General features: G+C 55.6%; 1 protein-coding gene across 2 annotated transcripts in view; it reads left to right on the top strand.

Annotated features, from left to right (window-relative positions):
• Window positions 1–7,412: 7,412 nt before the first annotated feature.
• EFR3B (EFR3 homolog B) overlaps window positions 7,413–19,462 on the top strand; it is a 50,087-nt gene continuing 38,037 nt past the window's right edge. Inside the window, exon 1 of one of the 2 annotated variants that reach the window (XM_054062905.1) lies at window positions 7,413–7,541. In XM_054062905.1, coding sequence (XP_053918880.1) covers window positions 7,535–7,541 — 7 coding nt within the window. In that variant the 5' untranslated portion in view covers window positions 7,413–7,534. Of the gene's footprint in view, window positions 7,542–9,072; window positions 9,210–19,462 lie in introns of those variants that run through there. The other variant, XM_054062907.1, reaches the window with a different exon arrangement.

The following is a 19,462-nucleotide window of genomic DNA, read 5'->3' as shown; positions in this document are numbered from 1 at the left end:
CAGGCCCCCTGTGTTCCACCTCTGCTGTCAACACTGTGTCCCCTGCCACGTCCCCATGTCTCCAGGCACTTCAAACCGTGTAGTGCCCTGCCTGGTCCATCCCCTCTCTCGTTCCCCCTCGCTGGTCACCCTGCTGTCCTTGCAGACTGCGCTGGAGGGGTTGGTTAAGCCCTGGGCTCCAGGAAAGCTGAGGAGGGGCTCTTGATCAGGGAAAACAGGGATGGAATAAGACAGAACATATTAAAGCTGAAACAGGGGAGACTGAAATGAGATCTCAGGAAGAAATGTTTTCCTGTGAGGGTGGTGAGGCCGTGGCCCAGGTTACCCGGAGAAGTGGTGGCTGCTGCATCCCTGGAGGTGTTGGAGGCCAGGCTGGACGGAGCTTTGATCAACCTGATCCAGTGGGAGGTGTCCCTGCCCATGGCAGGGGGTTGGAAGTGGATGGTCCCTTTCAACCCAAACCATTCCATAATGCCATAAGATGCCTTGAGTTTAGGGATCCTTTGACCTCTCTGACATGTCCTGTGGGAAGCGTGTGTTCAGAGGGCTGCTCAGGAAGTGGAGCGGTGGCAGTGGTCACTGGTTTGTGCTATGGAGCAGGGATAATGGCTGTTATGTCCTGAATGCTTCCTCCTGGCTGGAAAGGAGAAGCTGCTCTCGGACAGGTCTGTTATGGGCTTTTGGGATCTTTGGCCTCATTATCTGGCATCATAAATCTTTGCAAAAAGCACCCTGTCATTATCCATCTCCCTGTGTTTTATGGCTCCAGCTCTGTTCTTCATCCTCATTTCACCTTATCTTCAGCTTTGTTCTTCTTTCTTATCTTGGGTTTGTTCTCCATCTTCCCCGCTGTCTGGCTGCTTGATGAAACCAGGCACAAGCTGATTCCTTTAACCCTTCTTCCTCTGCATCCATTCACAGGCTTTCCTGGTCATATGAGTACTATTGTTCTTTACAAGTCTGTTTCACTATATCAGCACTTTCTCCTTGAGGTGGAATAATTTCTGGGCAGCTCCTCGCCTTGGCCCAGGATGCTGTCCCCCTTCCCAAGCCAGAAGGGATTCTACCGGCTCCACAGCAGCGTTAGGAGCAAGCTTGTAATTCCCACTGCCATGCAGGAGAGAATTACTGCCCTACCCCTATCCCAGCAGTGTGAGAAAGATGGCATTGGGCTTTTCTTTGGGAGTTTCATCCTGGGCCAACAATGTCATTTAGTTTGTTTGGAAAAGACTGGGAAGAAAGAAGTTAATTTTCCCCTCCTTGTTTTACTGCTGAATATAAAGGTCTCAGTAGCGTTTACTTTGGGCTGGGAGGAACAGAGCTGCTCTGTGCATGGACAGAAGGATGAAGGAATCAGCACCGTGCCAACATCTTCACTGCATCTGGGCGGAATAAGGGCTTATGGCAGCTCTGCTGCTGTAAAGGTTCAGGATACAGTGACAGACACCAAACCAGCAGCAGGTTTGGGGATAAAAATTTATCTCTGAATAAGGGTGCAGTAATAGATACAGATCAGTAGTGCAGTTATCTGGGTCATAATGACAGCAAATCCAGTAATTCACTAGCATGGGCCTCGAGTTAATATCTGAGTGTGTAAAGCCTTACACAACCCTGGTTATCAGGCAGGCATGGAGAAGAGCATGGCTTCTATGGACAAACAGTGCGGGTCATCCCACCATGTTTGGGGAGTCCCAGATTCCCTCATGAGGCTGTCTTTTTTTAATTGTTGTGTAATGGAAGCACCGTTTGGTCTTGTTAAACCATTATCACGTCCCACCTCTGCTCCCTGCCCATGCTGGTTCTGCCCTTGGCACGCACAGGGCCTGAAAACCAAGTGCTAATGTGTAAAGAGAGGACTGAACCAAGCAGGAAATGGCTCAAAATAAGGATAACAACAGGAGGTGAAGTCAGATGTTGAATAATCCCATAACGCTGGTGAGGGTGCAGCTTGAATCCTGGGTTCAGTTTCGGGCCCATCACTCCAAAAAAGACATTGACGGGCTGAAGCGCATCCAGAGATAGGAAATGGAGCTGGGGAAAGGGGGAGGTGTCTGGAGCCCAGGGGTTCTGGGAGCGGCTGAGGGCCGTGGGGCTGTTTAGTCCAGAGAAGAAGAGGCTGAGGGGAGACCCCAGCACTTTCTACAGCTCCCGGAAAGGAGGTTGGAGCCAGGAGAGTGTTGGTCTCTTCTCCCAAGTAACAAGTGATAGGATGAGAGGAAATGGCCTCAAGTTGTGCCGCAGGAGGTTTAGATTGGATATTGGGAACTATTTCCTCACTGCAAGAGTGGTAAAGCCCTGGCAGAAGCTGCCCAGGGCAGTGGCGGAGTCCCCATCCCTGGAGGAGTTCAAGGAATGTGTGGCCATGGCACTCAGGGACATGGTTCAGTTGGCATGGTGGGGTTGGGCTGATGATTGGACTGGCTGAGCTAAGAGGTCTTTTCCCACCTTAACGATTCTGTGAGTCTATGATTCCATGAGTCTATGATTCCATGACTGGACCTGTCCCCTGCATGTCCCTGTGGCTCGCACAGCTCCACTGGGCTTGGGGGAAGAGCCAGTGGTGGTTTGGATGTGAAAGGCAGAATGTGACTCAGTTCCCCTATCCCTGATCCAGGGTGTTTTAAATGTTATGACCCAACTAAGGGAAAACAGGGAGTTGTAATGCTCCCACTCCCCCTCCCTCCTGTGCCAGAAATGGATCCTCGTGCAAGATATGACATGGAGATGTGTGAGGGGTGACACATTGTATGTGGGAGCCTCCAGGGCATGGGAATAGCCTGTTCCCTGGCATTGTGTAATCGACATGGTGAGTGTTTGTGCTGGAATGGATGCAAGTGTGGAAGAGCCAGGGGAAACACCCTGAGGCTGAGTGCTGGCGTGCGGGAGCAGCAATAGGGGACTGGTCCTGGTTCTGCCCCGGCTCTGTGGCCAGGGAAGGGATGCAGGGTTCAATGCCGAAGACCCCTCTGTGGTTGCTGCAGCAGCTCTGTGGTCATGGAAACAGCTGCGGGAGTGTGGAGGAAAGCAAGGAAGGAGGGAGCAGATGGACCGGGGATGGATGTGTCTGACAAAGGAGGTGCCCAGGGTGAGCAGCTCCTCATTGCCCTTGAGGCATGACTATTGCAGCTCTGGCTGCCTTCCCCCAGCACCCTCTGAGCAGTCCTGGAGAGGGATCTCGGAGCTCGGTCCATCTCAGCTCAGTCCACATACCCACTCTGCCCACCATACTGACTTCTGCATGGCATTTCTGAGCCCTGGGTTGTGAGTTCCAAGAGCATCCCGGGCCCCAAGTGATTTGACATGCCCCCTTGCGTTCTGGAGAGGTGAGGGGGGCTGTGCCATGCCAGAGAGATGCACATGGATTCCTCTGGGCAAGGCTGGAAAGGGTTGGGGCCCCCACTGTGACAATGGCAGCACTGGCTGTGGGTAGGGTTAACTCTTCTGCACCCTTGTCTTGCACCATGAACCAGAAGGAGCCACGTGATGGAGGTGGCTGTGACCCCCGCTTCAGCCTCCGTGGATATGTCCTGGCCCTGGGCAGGGATGCTCATGTCCATCTTGCTCTTTGAGGGCAAAGATTCCACTGGGCTTTCCAGCTGGAACAACTCTTGGGGTTCAAACCAGCCCCACGTGGGGTTTTTTTTGGGGGGGTGCTGGGGACATCAGGGCTTGTCAGTGGTCCTCGAAGTGGCTGTGGAGGACTCAGTTCCTTGGTTGCTGTGATGCCCACCCTGTCCCTCGTGGCGAGACATCAGCCTCACAAATATCTGTGAGCAAAGGGACGAGGGCTTCTGTGCTGGAGCAGGGGATTGGCCACGTGTGGTTCCATCTCTTCCCTTCTCATTGTGTTTTACTTGGAGGGTTTTGATTCACAGTAAAAAGGTCTTTATGGCTTCTCCTGAGACTGGACCTGACTGGGAATGCTCAGGAGTCCCATCCCTCAGCCTGTGGCTGCTGCCACGTCCCCTGTGAAAGCCCTCCAGTCCCCTGGGAACACGGCTCTTCACGCAGCTGTTCCACCACCCCAGGAATCAGCAATACAGATTAAACTCCCAAAATGTTTTAATTAAAACACAATTCTCCTGCGAGGAGGATAATGAGGCACCAGTCATGGCCTAATGAGATGATCCAACCCAGGGGCCTTGCCGTGTGGAAAGAGACACAGCAAAAAGCTTGGAGAGGGGGAGATTTGCGGCAGCCTGGTGCCAGCAGCTCTGTGGTCCCCTTCTCTCCCTGGCTTAGGAGTCCTGTCACCTAGAGCCTTGTCCTTGCCTTGTCTCCAGCCACGAGGGACTCCTGCACAAAGTCCCCTGTGTCCACCTGGCCAGCTGGGAAAAGAGGCAGAAAGGGTCAGAATGGTGGGGAAAAGGTAAATGTAAAGGAGAAAATGTGGTGCTGTGCTGTGCCCTTATGATCTATTGCCATGCCGTGCTGTGGTGTGTTGTGAGTGTAAAACCATGCCAAAGTTTCCTGTGCCAGAAACAGTTTCCTGCTCCATGCAGAACGGGGCTGTGCCATGCTGTGCCGTGCCGTGGTGTATTGTGCCTGCCAGGCTGTGCCGTGCCAAACCTGGGCTGTGCTGTGCAGTGCTGTGTCATGCCATGGTGTGTTGTGTGTGCCAAACTATGCTAAGCTTTCCCGTGCCAGGCTGTGCCGTGTTGAACTGGGCTGTGCCATGATGTGCCATGCATTGCCTTGGTGTATTGTGCATGCTAGGCTCTGCTGTGCCAAACTGGGCTGTGCCGTGATGTGCAATGCCATGTTGAACCAGATTGTGCTGCACTGTGCCATTGACTGAGATGGGAACGCCATTGCCTTTGCATGCTGGCTCGTGGCTTCCTGCCCTCTCTTCCCTGTGCCTGGGGTGTTGGGCAGGCCAGGACCACACGCTCCTTTTTGTGATGCTGGGTGGAAGCCAGAGGTTTTGGGGAAGTGAGAGCAGCAAACGCATGGCTGGCTGAAGCATGGGAAATGATAGGCCCTCAAGTCCATGACCAAGCGCTATCAGCTTTCCCTGGCATCCCAGTCTCTCCAGGGCACTCCAAGTGCCCCACCTCCCTTTCCAGGACTTTCTAGAAACAGCTGAGGCAACCTACGTCCGTCTGTATTACTTGCACCTGCAGGCCTTGCTGCCAGCAGCAGCACATCTCAGAATTTCATGAGCCTGGGGTGCCTCCATAGAGCACATCTGCAGATGCCAGGGTCAGTGCTCTATGGGACTGGCAGCTGGAAGGGGAGAGCACATGCAGTGTTGCTGCATGTAACACCCTGGGATGCTTATTCCCAGGATGAGGGATGCAAATAGTGAGCATGAGGCACTGCAAGCTCTCAAAGGGAACATCTCTGCTGGAGTTTAGGGTCTTCAAAGGGGGCTCAGGGCCAATCGACCCCCCTCAAAGAGGGCTCAGGGGCAAAGGGTGCTCAGGGACTCCCAGGCCAGGTCAGGGGAGATGGAGCCGATGCCACCTGGCTGGCAGAGCCCAAAGGCACAGGGCAGGAGGTGCTGTGGGGGGCAGGGGATGTGTGCTGTGGGGTGTGCAGTGTTGGTGCAGCGTGGGGTGGGTGCAGCATGGGTGGGTGTTGTGGGGTGCATGGGGTGGGTGCAGTGTGGTGTGGGTGCTATGGAAAGTGCAGAGTGGGTGCAGTGAGGGTGGGTGTGTGGATGAGTGCAGCATGGGGTGGGTGCCATGGGGGAGGCAGCGTGGGTGCTGTGGGATGGGATGTTGTGAGATGGATGGGGTGAGATGCTGTGGGGTGGGTGCTGTGTAGTGGGTGCCATGGAGGGCATGAGGTGGGTGCCATGGGCAATGTGGGGCGGGTGCCATGGGGGCATGGGTTGGGGGCAGCATGGAGTTGATGCCGTGAGGGAGGCAGTGTGGGTACTGTGGGATGAGTGCCGTGGGGTGTCACAGAGGGTGCAGCATGGGGTGGGTGCTGTGTAGTGGGTGCCATGGAGGGCATGAGGTGGGTGCCATGGGCAATGTGGGGCGGGTGCCATGGGGGCATGGGTTGGGGGCAGCATGGAGTTGATGCCGTGAGGGAGGCAGTGTGGGTACTGTGGGATGAGTGCCGTGGGGTGTCACAGAGGGTGCAGCATGGGGTGGGTGCTGTGGGTGCATGGGGTGGGTGTGGAGTGTGTGGGGCACAGGGTGGGTGCAGTGTGGGGTGGGTGCAGTGGAGTGAACGGTGTGGCTGCCATCGGGTACACGGTGTGGGTGCTGGGGGTGGTGTGGGATGGGTGCAGCTCAGGGTGGGTGCAGCGTGGGGTGAGTGCCATGGGGTGTGTTGGGTGAGTGCAGTGCAGGGTGGGTGCTGTGGGGTGCATGGTGTGGGTGCTGGGGTGTGTGCCAGGTGGGTGCCATGGGGTGTGTGGGGTGAGTGCAGAATGGGGTGAATGATGTGGAGGGTGCAGGATGGGTGAAGTATGAAGTGGGTGCTGGAGGGGGGGGAACAAGGTGGGTGCAGTGCGGGGCAGGTGCTGTGCAGTCCGTAGTGTCGCTGTGGTGGGAGGTGTGGGGTGGGTGCCATAGGGTGCATGTTGTGGGTGCTGAGTGGGTGGATGCCATGGTGGGGCACGGGGTGGGTGCAGTGTGGGGCAAGTGCCATGGGGTGCATGGGGTGGGTGCAGTGTAGGACAGGTCCCATGGGGTGTACAGGGTGGCTGCCGAGTGGGTGGATGCCATGGTGGGGCATGGGATGGGTGCTTTGGGGTGCAACGGGTGGGTGCTGAGTGGGTGGGTGCTTTTGGGTGCCACGGGGTGGGTGCCATGGGGTGCGCGGGGTGGGTGCTGGGCGGGTGGGTGCTTTGGGGTGCACGGGGTGGGTGCTGGGTGGGTGAGTGCCATGGGGTGCATGGGGTGGGTGCTGGGCGGGTGGGTGCTTTGGGGTGCACGGGGTGGGTGCTGGGTGGGTGAGTGCCATGGGGTGCATGGGGTGGGTGCTGGGCGGGTGGGTGCTTTGGGGTGCACGGGGTGGGTGCTGGGCGGGTGGGTGCTTTGGGGTGCACGGGGTGGGTGCTGGGTGGGTGAGTGCCATGGGGTGCACGGTGTGGGTGCTGGGCGGGTGGGTGCTTTGGGGTGCGCGGGGTGGGTGCTGGGCGGGTGAGTGCCATGGGGTGCACAGGGTGGGCACTGAGCGGGTAGATGCTTTGGGGTGCACGGGGTGGGTGCTGGGGGGGTGGGTGCTTTGGGGTGCATGGGGTGGGCGCTGAGCGGGTAGATACTTTGGGTGCACGGGGTGGGTGCTGGGCGGGTGGGTGCTTTGGGGTGCATGGGGTGGGCACTGAGCGGGTAGATACTTTGGGGAGCGCGGGGTGCGCGCTGTGCAGCTATTGCCATGCGGTGCGCGTTGAGGGGCGCGCAGGGGGGCGCAGGCGGGGCGGTCGTTGCCGGCGCTCAGAGCCGCCCCCGGTGCCGCCCCCGGTGCCGCCCCCGGCCGGTGCCGCTCGTTGTTTGGGGGGGGCAGAGCCGGGCGGGCAACGCCGCCTGTAGCCGAGCCGACCCGTGGCGAGCCGAGCCGGGCGGCCGCAGCGGCCATGTACGGTGAGTGCCGCGGGCTGTCGGGTGCGGGGCCGTGCGCGCCCCCCGGGGACTCGGGCTGCGGGGCTGGGCGCCCCCGGGCCCGCCTCGGGGGCCGGGGGTGTTGTGTGTGGCTCTGCACTCCCCCATTTGCCGGGGGGATCCCCTTTTGGGGGGTGTCTGTCGTCTAAGGGCTGTCCACCCTCCGTTTAGGGGTGACTCTTTGCGTTTGGGGGGGACCTGGGTCCGATACTGGGCTGTGCATCCCCCCGGTTACTGGGGGTTTCCCTCTTTAGGGAGAGACATCTCCGCCCTATATGATCGTGTACCCTCCTCATTATTGGAGGTGACTCCTTCTTGGGGTTGAAGGGCCTTGATCTTTTGCAGAGCTGTGCCCCCTTCATTTGGGGGTGACCCCTCTTGGGGCTTGGGGGGACCTCCATCTTTTGTAGAGCTGTGCGCCCTCCGTTTGGGGATGACCCCTCTTCGAGGTTGTGGGGACCTCGGTCTTTTGCAGAGCTGTGCACCCCCAAAGTTATTGGGGGTTTCCCCTCTTTGCATTCGGGGAGACCTGGATCCGATACTGGGCTGTGCAGACTCCCTCCTTAGGGAGTGGACACCTCCGTCCTCTAAAGGGCTGTGCACCTCCCATTTGGGGGTGGCTCCCCTTTGGGTTCGGGGGGACCTGGATCCAGTACAGAGCTGTACATCCCCCAAGTTACTGGGGGGGATCCCCTCTTTGTGGTGGGGGACCTCTGTTCTGTAAGGGCTGTGCGCTCTCCATTTACTGGAGGTGACCCCAGATTGGGTTTAGTGGGTGGACTTTGGTCCTATACAGAGCTATGCACCCCCCAAGTTAATGGGGGTGACCCCAGATTGGGGTTGAGAGAGGCTGAATCCAATATAGGGCTGTGCACCCCTCAAGTTACTGGGGGTGACCTCAGATTGAGTTTGGGGGGACCATGGTCGTTCACAGGGCTGTGCATCCCCCCAATTTCTAGAGTGTCCCCTCCTTGGGAATGGGATACACACCAGGGTCCCATAAAGGGCTGCAAAAGCCCTCTCTATTGCTGGGGCATTGTCCCCTTCCCAGGGGACTCTGGGCCATTAATCCTGGGCCATGTGCACCCCAGGACCTCGCTTCTCTGTAGTCCCAAGGCCCCCGCAGCTGGGGGACCACCTCGGGGTGCAGAAGCTGTGACTGCTCCATAGGGCTCTTCAGCTCCACCTGATTGTTTGGAGAGCGAGTAGCATCCTCTCTTCCACCCCCAGGATCAGGGGGGGATCTCGGTCCTATATGTGACCTCCCTGTGATGCTGCCCGGTCCCTGCTATAGGACAGACCTATAGGGGTCCAGGCACCCGGGGAGATTGGGAATTGCTGTCCCCCTCTGTTGTCACACCTCTGTGCAGAGTGGGCATATGGGGTCCCGCGTGTCCGGCCAGGAAGGGTTGATGCCGCCTGCGTAATGGGGAGCAGCTGGCAGAGCAGCTGGTTGGCCCCCCCGCCCGGGGTTGCGCTAAAGCCGCTGGGAGCTTTTGGGAAGGACCTGGTGGCTCTTAAATCCTCCCTGCCCGAGCATCCTATCCCTGAGCTGTCAGCAAACGCCACGCAGGAGGGAGCCCCTCACCGTTGTCCATCCTTGGGGGCTCCCAGCCCACCCTGAAGGCTGCGGGATCGCATCAGTGCTGCGTGAGTGTCACGGTGGGAGATGGGGGGCGCACCTGATGATGGGGTGCTTATTTTGGCTGCATGGGAGATCCTGAGATGCATTGGGGTGCAGCACCTCCGTCCTGTAGGGAAAGGAGCTGGTGGGCTTCTGGAGTGGGTTTCTACCCAGACAGGCCAGGGGAGGGAAGGCGAGGCAGGGCGCACAGGTTCTGTTCCTTTCCTCTCCTCCTCACGACGCTGACTCCTCCATGCCCTCCGTTGAGTCATTCAGGTCTTCCAGCTGGTATTTTTCCGCCCGCAAAAAATGAGGGGGATGCTGCTTCCCTCCCCTCCTCAGCTGTGGCAGCTTGCGGTGACAGTGACGGCTGCTGTGTGCCTGGGGGCTGTGGCCCCTTTGCAGCCCCCCACACTGGGTTTCCCTCACCCGCTCCAACCACAGGACCCGTCTGTCTGGCACAGCAGTGATGCTCCCGCTGTGCAACAGCTGGCTCTGATGTCCAAAAACTCCCAACGATGCCCTTTCCATCCGAGCTCTCCCCTTTGCTCAGGGTGTTTGCATCCAATCCATGCTTGGGCTTGGGCTCCTGGCATGCTGGGGGGCTTTTGTGCTGCTGGCAAGCAGAAATTTGGGGGGAGCTGTCATTATCCGAGCAATTTGCAGCAGCCTGGAGCATGGAATAATCCTTTCTGTTGTGGAACTGCAGGGGACCCCAGCCTGTCTGAGCCATGGGTCCCCAAGAGCCCCACCAGCCCCACTGATGTGGCTTTAAGGATCTGGCCCCAGGGGTGGGACATGCTCTGGTTGTCCCCTGCGATCCTGACTCGGTGGCCAGCCGCTTCTGCCCGTGGCAATGTCATATCGGGCCACAGCTCTTCTTGCCCACACATTCCATCTCTTAGGAAAGCCACTGCTCTGAAACATCCAGCATTTCCTTGGTGCAGGGAAGGGCAGAGTATCTCCAGGGACCTGAATGTGACTTCGAGGACAAAAGCCAGGCTGGTCGCTTCCCTGATAGCGCTCATAGCCAGGCATTGCTGCGGCTTGTGGTCCTGGAAAGCATCCAGGAGCTGGAAAGCGCTGTGGGATACTTCGGATGAAAGGTGCATTAGGAATGCACAGGATTATTGGTATCTATTTAATCTCTCTTTTAACCATCTCTTGGCCTAGGGGAAGGATTTAGTGGGTGACTGGGGGTGTTTTTTCTCCATGGGCAGGATAAAGCGATGCAGGACGCTTGCTCTGTTATGGGGCAGACCTACTGGGAAGTGATCGGAGGGGCAGTGTGTGAGGCATGCACAACCCTTCGTATTCCCTCTAGGCCCCCAGCACTGGCACTTTGCACTGCGCTGGTGTTGTATGCAAGGTGGGAGCAGCACACTCGGCATGGCTGGCATCCATCCATGGCTTGTGGTGTGGGGCTGTGGCACACGCGGAGCTGGGCTGTTGGGGATCTGTACCCAGTTTTGGCCCGTGTTTGGTTTCCCTTTGCAGTCACCGATAACAACGGGGAAGAAAAGCTGGCTGGAGTCATGCAAACTGCAATGTTCTGAGCTGAGCCTTCAGGCTAGTGTTCCTGTCTCTGGTGGGAGCTCCCTGTCCTGAGCCAGGCTTGTGGATTTGATGCTCTGTGAGAGATTCTCCTCTATGGGAGCTGGGGTGCTGCTATCAGGCTTCAACTGAGAGAGCATGGCTGCCCCACACTCAGGCACAGTGCTTTGTGTGCCCAGTCACCAGTGGCAGTGTCCTACACCTGGGTTGGGTCAATTGGCAGTTTCAATACAGGCTGGGGGAAAATGTGACTGAAAGCAGCCCTGAGAAGAGGGACTTGGGGTGCTGGGGGATGAGAAGCTCAACATGACCCAGCAATGGCTGCTGACAGCCCAGAAAGCCAAACCGTGTCCTGGGCTGCATCCAAAACAGTGGGACCAGCAGGGCAGTGGAGGGAATTCTGTCCCGCTCTGGTGAGATACCATCTGGAGTCCTGTGTCGAGTTCTGGAATCCCCAAGAAAGATATGGAGCTGTTGGAACAGGTCTAGAGGAGGCCATTGAGATGATCCAAGGGCTGGAGCACCTCTGCTGTGAGGACAGGCTGAGAGAGTTGGGGTTGTTCAGCCTGGAGAAGAGAAGGCTCCAGGGAGACCTTACAGCAGCTTCTCAGTACTGAAAGGGGCTCCAGGAAAGCTGAGGAGGGGCTCTTCATCAGGGAGTGCAGGGATAGGATGAGAGGGAATGGCTTTAAGTTGGAAAGTGGAAGATTTAGATTAGACATTAGGAAGAAATTATTCACAATGAGGATGGGGAGGCCCTGTCCCTGGTTGCCCAGAGAAGCCAGAGCTGCCCTATCCCTGGGGGTGTTGAGGGCCAGGTTGGATGGGGCTTGGAGCAACCTGATCCAGTGGGAGGTGTCCCTGCCCATAACAGGGCGTTGGAACTGGATGTTGTTTAAGGTCCTTTCAACCCAAACCATTCTAAGATTCTATGACGTGTCTGCTCTCCTGCAGCCTGGGCTTTAATCAAACTAGGTGCAGGAGGCAGAGTGTGCTCGCTGGGCTGAAAGTGCTCCAGGAACAGGGACATAACCATGGGAAGCAAGGGAGCTGCAGAGGTGGGATGAGATTAACATTTCCATGGGGGGTTCCCAGTGAGGCTTCTCTGAAATTCCCCCCATCCTTTTGGCAGCCTCTGGGATGCAGACGTGTGTCGGAGCTGCAGCAGCGAGCTTTTGGGATCCGTATCGCAACTGGCCAGCCCCAAAGCCGTTCACCACAGTTCGTTTCCTCTACGTTTTGCTTTCTGGTTGCCAGCACGAGCTGTCTCCTCCCACGCCAGCAAAGCTGGAAATAGAGAAGTTTCCCCTTTTTTTCTTTTTTGCTACAGCAGGGGAAATGAGGTTTTTCGGCTACCCGGGGAGGAGGCGGCGGCGATGGTGGGCGCCAGCAAGGTCCCTGCGAGCCGTCTGGGGCTGCCACTGAGTCACAGCCAGCGGCAGCCGCACGCGCGGATGAGGTTTGCGCTAAATAAATAGCGCTCGGTGGGACTGGATGGCTCAGCAGGGGGATGTAAAAGGCAATTAAGCTTTTTATTTTTTGGCTGTTTCGTTTTTTTTTTAATCTTCTATGCTTTTTAACTAAATGATCTGCAAATTAATACAGTGCTTGGAGAGGGAAAGGGGCTGTTTGTGGTGCCGGCAGCGCTGGGGCTTTCCTGAGCTGCCCGGCCATAGCTCCAATGTAGGTTTGTGTTAAACCTTAGTGGCTGTGGTTGCATCCAGGGCTTTTTTCCCAGTGCATTTCATGGAATCATGGAATAGTTTGGGTGGGAAGGGAGCTTAAAGCCCATCCAGTTCCAAACCCCTGCCATGGGCAGGGACACCTGCCACTGGAACAGGTTGCTCAAAGCACCATCCAACCTGGCCTTGAACACCTCCAGGGATGGGGCAGCACTGGCTTCCCTGGGCAACCTGGGCCAGGGCCTCCCCACCCTCACAGGAAAACATTTCTTCCTGAGACCTCATCTCAATCTCCCCTCTTTCAGCTTCAAACTGTTCCCCTTCATCCTATCCCTGCACTCCCTGATGAAGAGCCCCTCCCCAGCTTTCCTGGAGCCCCTTTCAGTCCTGGGAAGCTGCTCTAAGTTCTCCCTGCAGCCTTCTCTTCTCCAGGCTGAATAACACCAGCCCTCTCAGCCTGAGGGCATTGCCATGTCCAGGCAGGACTTGTCTGCTGCAGTGAAGATGGGGACTGCTTCACCTAGAGCAAGTGCTGGAGGTGATTGTGCCAGGCCGTGAGCTGGCGGTGCTCGCCTCCAACCTCATCAAGCCCAACTGCGTAAGGGTTCTGGTAATTGCTTGCGTAATCAGTAATTGCACAAGAAAATGCACTTCCAGCGATGCTCTGCTCTCGGCTGAAGCCTGTCCAGCTCTGTTGCAGGTTGCCCTGCCTCAGGGACTGGAGTTGCTCATCCTGCAAACAACTCAGCAAGGCTGGGGAGGAAGTGTAGCCGCATCTGTCCGATCACGTTTCTGTCCCTCTGTAAATGAGGGCGGTTGGTCACATTTTCTGCCCCAAAGTGGCAGTGGCTGTGGGCTTTGATGTAGCGTTTCTTGAGGAAATGGGAAAACAGATAAATTTGCCTGGTCACCATCTCCCAAAAGTCCTAGGTGGGTCATTTGTGTGCTTTGTATTCTCTAAAAACCTCTCAAACATACAAGCCTTCCCGTGTCCTTGGCTGTTGTGTCACATCCAGCCCTATGCTGCATGGGGCAAGGCCCTGGGATTGCAAAATGAACCTGGCTATTAAATCTTAAATTTTGGCCCCTCAGTACAAGAAAGACCTTGAGGGGCTGGAACACATCCAGAGAAAGGGAACGGAGCTGGGAAAAGGCCTGTAGCCCAGGGGTTCTAGGAGAGGCTGAGTGCCCTGGTGCTATTTAATCTGGAGAAGAGGAGGCTATGGGAAGACCTCATTGCTCTGCACCTCCTGGAAAGGAGTTTGGAGCAAGCTGGGTGCTGGTCTCTTCTCCCAAGTAACAAGGGATAGGACCTCAAGGGAAATGGCCTCAAGTTGCACCAGGGGAGATTTAGATTGGATATTGGGAACAATTCTTTCATGAAAAGAGTGGGGAAGCCCTGGCAGAGGCTGCCCAGGGCAGTGGTGGAGTCCCCATCCCTGGAGGGGTTCAAGGAATGTGTGGCTGTGGCACTTGGTTACATGGTTTAGTCGTCATGGGCTGACAGTTGAACTGAATGAGCTTAGTGGGCTTTTCCAACCTTAATGATTCCATGATTCTATGATTAGAGCAGAGTCAGGATCTTTGGACCCAGAAAGGGTGCAGGTGTCAGAAGGCAACCTAGCTTCCAGCATCCCTGTGGGCACAGCTCAGCTGCTGGGAACAGAGGAAGCAGTGAAAACCCTCAGTGCATGCCACAGCTGGAGAACAAAAACCTAGTGTTGGGCTGATGGTTGGAGTGGATGATCTTAAGAGGTCTTTTCCAACCGTAATGATTCTGTGATTCTATAATTCTATGAAGCCGTTTTCAGAGGTCTTTCCCGATGCTGGTTTGACATCTGCTTCCAACAAAGCTTCTCAGCCTATGCGATCTGTGCTAGACATACCTCATCCACACTACAACCAGGGACATCTTGCATTGAGGAGCCACGTTGTGACTAGAGTTTGAGTGAATTTCCTGCTTTAGGTTTTTCCCAGCTTTCACTCTTCCATGAAACCAGGCACCCATTAAGGCACTTAACTCCCTTTCTCCTCTGAATCCCGGAGTGCCAGGTACGCAACACAAATCTCCTTGTCTGCAGCTCTGCTCTTAATGGGTGGTTTCCCCTGCGTGCAAAAGGGCCCGTGTGGTCTTAATACCCGAGTCTAATCACCGCTGTGAAATATTAATTAATCTGGCCACTGTTGGAGCTCTGCGTGCGCGCTGCGGTGTTGGAGCTGCAGGCTCGGCCTGGCAGTGAAATGTAAATAACACAGGGGTGAATCCATCGCTGGGAAAGCCTGTGGTAGGGCTGATTTATGTCCCACTGCTCACCACGGGGTTGTTAAAGGTGGATTTGATGCCTGGGTGCCTCAAGCTGGTGGCATGAAGCTGCCCCTCACAAGTGTTGGTCCCAGGACTCAGTGTTGGCTCCAGTGATCTGGATGAGGGGATCTAGTGCTCTCTCAGTCAGTTTGCAGATAGCAGCAAATTGGGCAGGAATGTCGATTTGCTGGAGGGTAGGGAAGCTTTGCAGAGGGGTCTGGACAGGTTGGATCTGTGGGCTGAGGCCAGTGGGATGAGGTTCAACAAGGCCAAGTGCCGGGTCCTGCGCTTGGAACACAACAACCCCATGCAACGTTCTGGGTTTGGGGAAGAGCAGCTGGAAAACTGGCCAGGGGAAAAGGACTTGGCGTTGCTTGTCAACAGTGGCTGAACGTGAGCCAGCAGTGACCCAGGTGGCCAAGAGGGCCAACAGCATCCTGGCTTGGATCAGCCATGAGGTGGCAAGCAGGAAAAGGGAAGGGATCGTCCCCCTGCACTCGGTGATGGTGAGGCCACACTTGGAATCCTGGGTGGAGTTTTGGGTCCCTCCCTCTAAGAAAGATCTTGAGGGGCTGGAGCGCATCCAAAGAAGAGGGATGGAGCTGTGGAAGGGTCTGGAGAAAAAGTCTTATGAGAGGTGGCTTGGTGACTTGGGGTTGCTTAGCCTAGAGAAGAGCCAAACAATTCTAATTCTATGATTCATTTCAAGGGAGGGGAAGTGTGAGGGAGCATTTTTGGGCAAATCCAGCTAGGGTTTGGATGCGCTGGAGCCAGCATGGATTCAGCCTCTGGAGCAACTCCTGTTTGGGCTGATGGGAGCCCTGGCACCCAGCTTCTTCATCCACCTGGCTGCGGTGTCTGCCACGGCTGTGTTGGTGGATGCAAGGCGGGAGCGGTGTGTGGAGCAATGCCAGGGGAAGCTGCGAATGTAATTGCTGAGCTAAAAGGCTTTGCGCTGATGGCTCCAAGCAGGCTGCTAGCGATGTCTGGGACAGTATTTCTCTCTCCAGTGTGCTCCTGTCCATCCCGCTCAGCAACATGAGAAATACGTCCTGGCAGTGGCAGCCTTGGCTTGCCAGTCCCGGGTGTCTCTGCCCTTGCTTTGCTGTCAGTGCCTTGAAATCTTTTGCTGTGCTGGCATCCCTGTGACTGGTGCTGCGTTGTGCCACCTTTGGAGGTCTGGCTCTTTGGCAGTGTCCTCAGAAGCGTCTCTGCTCACGGATGAGCTGTCAGCTTTTATAACACCCCCTTTGCAGATGCTGGCTTGAACTGAAGGATAAGTGGAGATTAATGAGCAGGGAAGGGGACGAATCTGGCTGTGCAGCTTAAACTGTTCAGGAAGGTCAGGAACTATTAATTTACATCAGGGCATTAATTAATATCGGTATCCTCGGATGCATCCAAAGAAGTGTGACCAGCAGGGTGAGGGACGGGATTCTGCCGCTCTGCTCTGCTCTGGTGAGACCTCACCTGGAGCCCTGTGTCCAGTTCTGGAGTCCTCAGCACAGGAAGGACATGGATCTGTTGGCGTGAGTCCAGAAGACACCATGGAGATGATCTGAGGGCTGGAGCACCTCCCATCCGAGGACAGGCTGAGAGAGTTGGGGTTGTTCAGCCTGGAGAAGACAAAGCTGCAGGGAGACCGTAGAGCAGCCTCCAGTACTGAAAGGGGCTCTAGAGAAGCTGGGAAGGGGCTCTTGATGAGAGAGTGCAGGGATAGGATGAGGGAGAATGGTTTTCAGCTGCAAGAAGGGAGATTGAGATGAGATCTTAGGAAGAAATGTTTTCCTGTGAGGGTGGGGAGGTCCTGGCCCAGATTGCCCAGAGAGGTGGTGGCTGCTCCATCCCTGGTGTTGAAGGCCAGATGGATGGTGCTTTGAGCAACCTGATGCGGTGCGAGGAGTCCCTGCCCATAGCAGGGGCCTTAGGACTGAATGGGCTTTGAAGTCTCCTCTGACACAAACATTTCTGTGATTCCATGATTCTGTGACGTTGCTCCAAACTTCAGGGGTGCAGGGTGAGCTGGATTCAGTCCCCTCCCCAGCCCTGCCTGTCCCACTAAAGGCAGTAGAGGTGTAATGCAGCCACCTATGGTCCCCATGGTTTGTGGCTGCTCTTTTCCAACTGCTCTTCTTTGCCCTGGGCTGACTGGAACTACTCCATCCTTGTGCTAGGTCATGGGGCACATCGCTGTCCTTGCCTCATTCCTGGCATGGGCACCTTGCTGTCCTCGCCCTGTTCCCAGCACAGCATGCTATGAGGAAGGCTTTAGGCTGCGTTTTTAATCAGTGCCCAGTACATTTGGCTCTCTTAAACGCGATTAGAGGGAGATTTCCTGGCTTGCCTTCCAGCTCTGCCTGCCCGCAGGTTGTTCTGCTTTTTGTCAGGATCTGCCCTGGCTCTTTCCATTGTGGAGGTGAATGGAGGCTGGATTTTTTGTGTAGGTTTTTCTGGCTCTTCAGTTGGCGGCAGAAGCACAGAGGAGCACCTGAGCAAGGCTTTCCCTCGATGAAGCTCCAAGCCACACTTGCATATGGCTCTGTATTTTCCCTTGGGAATGGCTTTTGGAGTTGAGGGGGTCTGCAAGTGGACCACTGCATCTCTCAGTACCCGCTGGCCCTCGCAGCACTGAGTTTGTCCCTTCCCTCTGCCACCATGGCTTCGTTCTTGCCTTTCCTGATATTTCTTATACTATTCTATTTCTATTCTGTTCTGTTGCTTCCCTGGTATTACTTAGGGATATGGTATAATAGTGGACAGGTACAGTTGGGCTTGATGACCTCAAAGGTCTTTTCCAACTTAGTGGTTGTATGATTTTATGATTCCTCCCATTTCTTGTGGGCTAGGGCTCCTCATTCCACACCAGGATGGATGGGTAATAGTACTAAAAAGTCTTTGGGCCAACTTGGATGTTGCTCAATGACAGTTTGAGTGCGTAACAGGGAGATTTCATCCTTTCTCCCAGGCAGGCCCACCCACCAAGTGCCAGTGTGCTGAGGTGTGGGAGCTGGGGGATGAATGGGTATGAAGAAGACTCATATTGTCCGCATAAATGGATTTTGCTAAGCAGATTAAGGAAAGGTCTGTGCTTCGATGTGGGGATAGAGGGGAGGCAAAACTGGACTGGCAGTGACCCCCACCCTCATGCCGATGTTTTTGCTTGGGGTTAGGAGCACACGACCATCATGGGTTATGAGATTTAATGAGGGATTTGGTGTGATTTGATTAAGATTTATTTGCAATCAGTTGGAGTGCCCTTTTTAAATAGATTCCAGGCTTTGAATAATATGGCCATAAGGTTTTCATAGAATAATAGAATTGTTTGGTTGGAAAAGACCTTTGAGATCATTGAGTCAATCATGCCTGTCCACTACTAAACCAGATCCCTGAGCACCTTGTCTGCCCATCTTTTAAACACCTCCAAGGATGGAGACTCAACCACCTCCCTGGGCAGCCTCTGCCGGTGCCTGAAAACCCTTTCAGTGAAGGAATTTTTCCTGATATCCAATCTAAATCTCTCCTGTCACAACTTGAGGCCATGTTCCTCTCTTCCTATCACTGTCACTTGGGAGAAGAGACCAGCACCCACCTCCCTACAACCTCCTTTTCGGGAGCTGCAGAGAGCAATGAGGTCTCTCCTCAGCCTCCTCTTCTCCAGGCTAAACAATTCCAGGTCCTTCAGGCGCCTCTCGTAAGGCTTATTCTCCAGACCCTTCCCAAGCTCTGTTCCCATTCTCCAGATGCGTTTCAGCCCCTCAAGATCTTTCTTGGGGTGAGGGGCCTGAAACTGATCCAAGGATTCCAGGTGTGGCCTCACCATCGCCGAGTGCAGGGGAACGATCCCTTCCCTGTTCCTGCTGGCCACCCCATGGCTGATCCAAGTCAGGATGCTGGTGGCCTTCTTGCCCACCTGGGCCACTGCTAGCTTATTAAAATGGGAACAGGAGAAGGGATCAGCAAGGAAAGGCTTAAAGTTGGAGCACTGGTGGGAGAGCACCTGGTCACTTCAGGAGGTGAACTGGGCCTGTGTCCTCTTCTCAGCTGTCCATACCTGATCCCCAAACCTTAGTTCCATCTGGTGCCAGTGAACCCTGCTCCTGGAATCGCATGGAATGGGTTTATCCAAAAGCCTCACAGTTCATGCCAGCATTGGAGCAGCTAAGTAGGGGTTATACTAGCAAAGCCACAGGTGCTGGGACTGAAAGACTGTCATTATCCCCAATTAGATTGACTTTCTGGGAGCTGAGCGATCAAAGCAAAAGGCCCTTTTGGCTCACTTTGCCCCCCAGCGAGAACGCAGCTGTGACCTGGCAGTAAGGAGTCCAGAAAACGCCAGCAAGGAGCTCCAGGTGGGCAGAAGACGGAGGTGACAGACATGTTGGTGGTGGCTGTGGGAGCTCCTGAGTTTCCCACCTTAGTCCCTCCATCTGGAGAGGGTCAAGTCCCATTTCTCCATGCCTCAAATTCCTTAATCTGTAAGAAAACCCATGTCCTTGTTTTGAGCTGCCGGTGGGAGGAGAGTGTGATGCACCGCGTGGATCTGTGCTCGCGTGTCTGTTGCATCCCTGGATGCTGTTTTGGGTTCGACTCCGACCTGCCGAGCCTCCTCCCCCCTTCTTAGCGCTGCCCACAAACCAAGGATGCTTGATATGCCCAAATGGGGAGCTTTGGGCTCAAGGGACCTTGAGAAACCACCCTCGGGGCCTTACAAAATGCCCAGCTCCCTGCCCACTCCTGT

Source organism: Cuculus canorus, chromosome 3 (assembly GCF_017976375.1).
Source record: "Cuculus canorus isolate bCucCan1 chromosome 3, bCucCan1.pri, whole genome shotgun sequence".
Classification (NCBI taxonomy): Eukaryota; Metazoa; Chordata; class Aves; order Cuculiformes; family Cuculidae; genus Cuculus; species Cuculus canorus.
The sequence above is the reverse complement of the archived record's forward strand: the minus strand, read 5'-3'. Positions and strand labels throughout refer to the sequence as shown.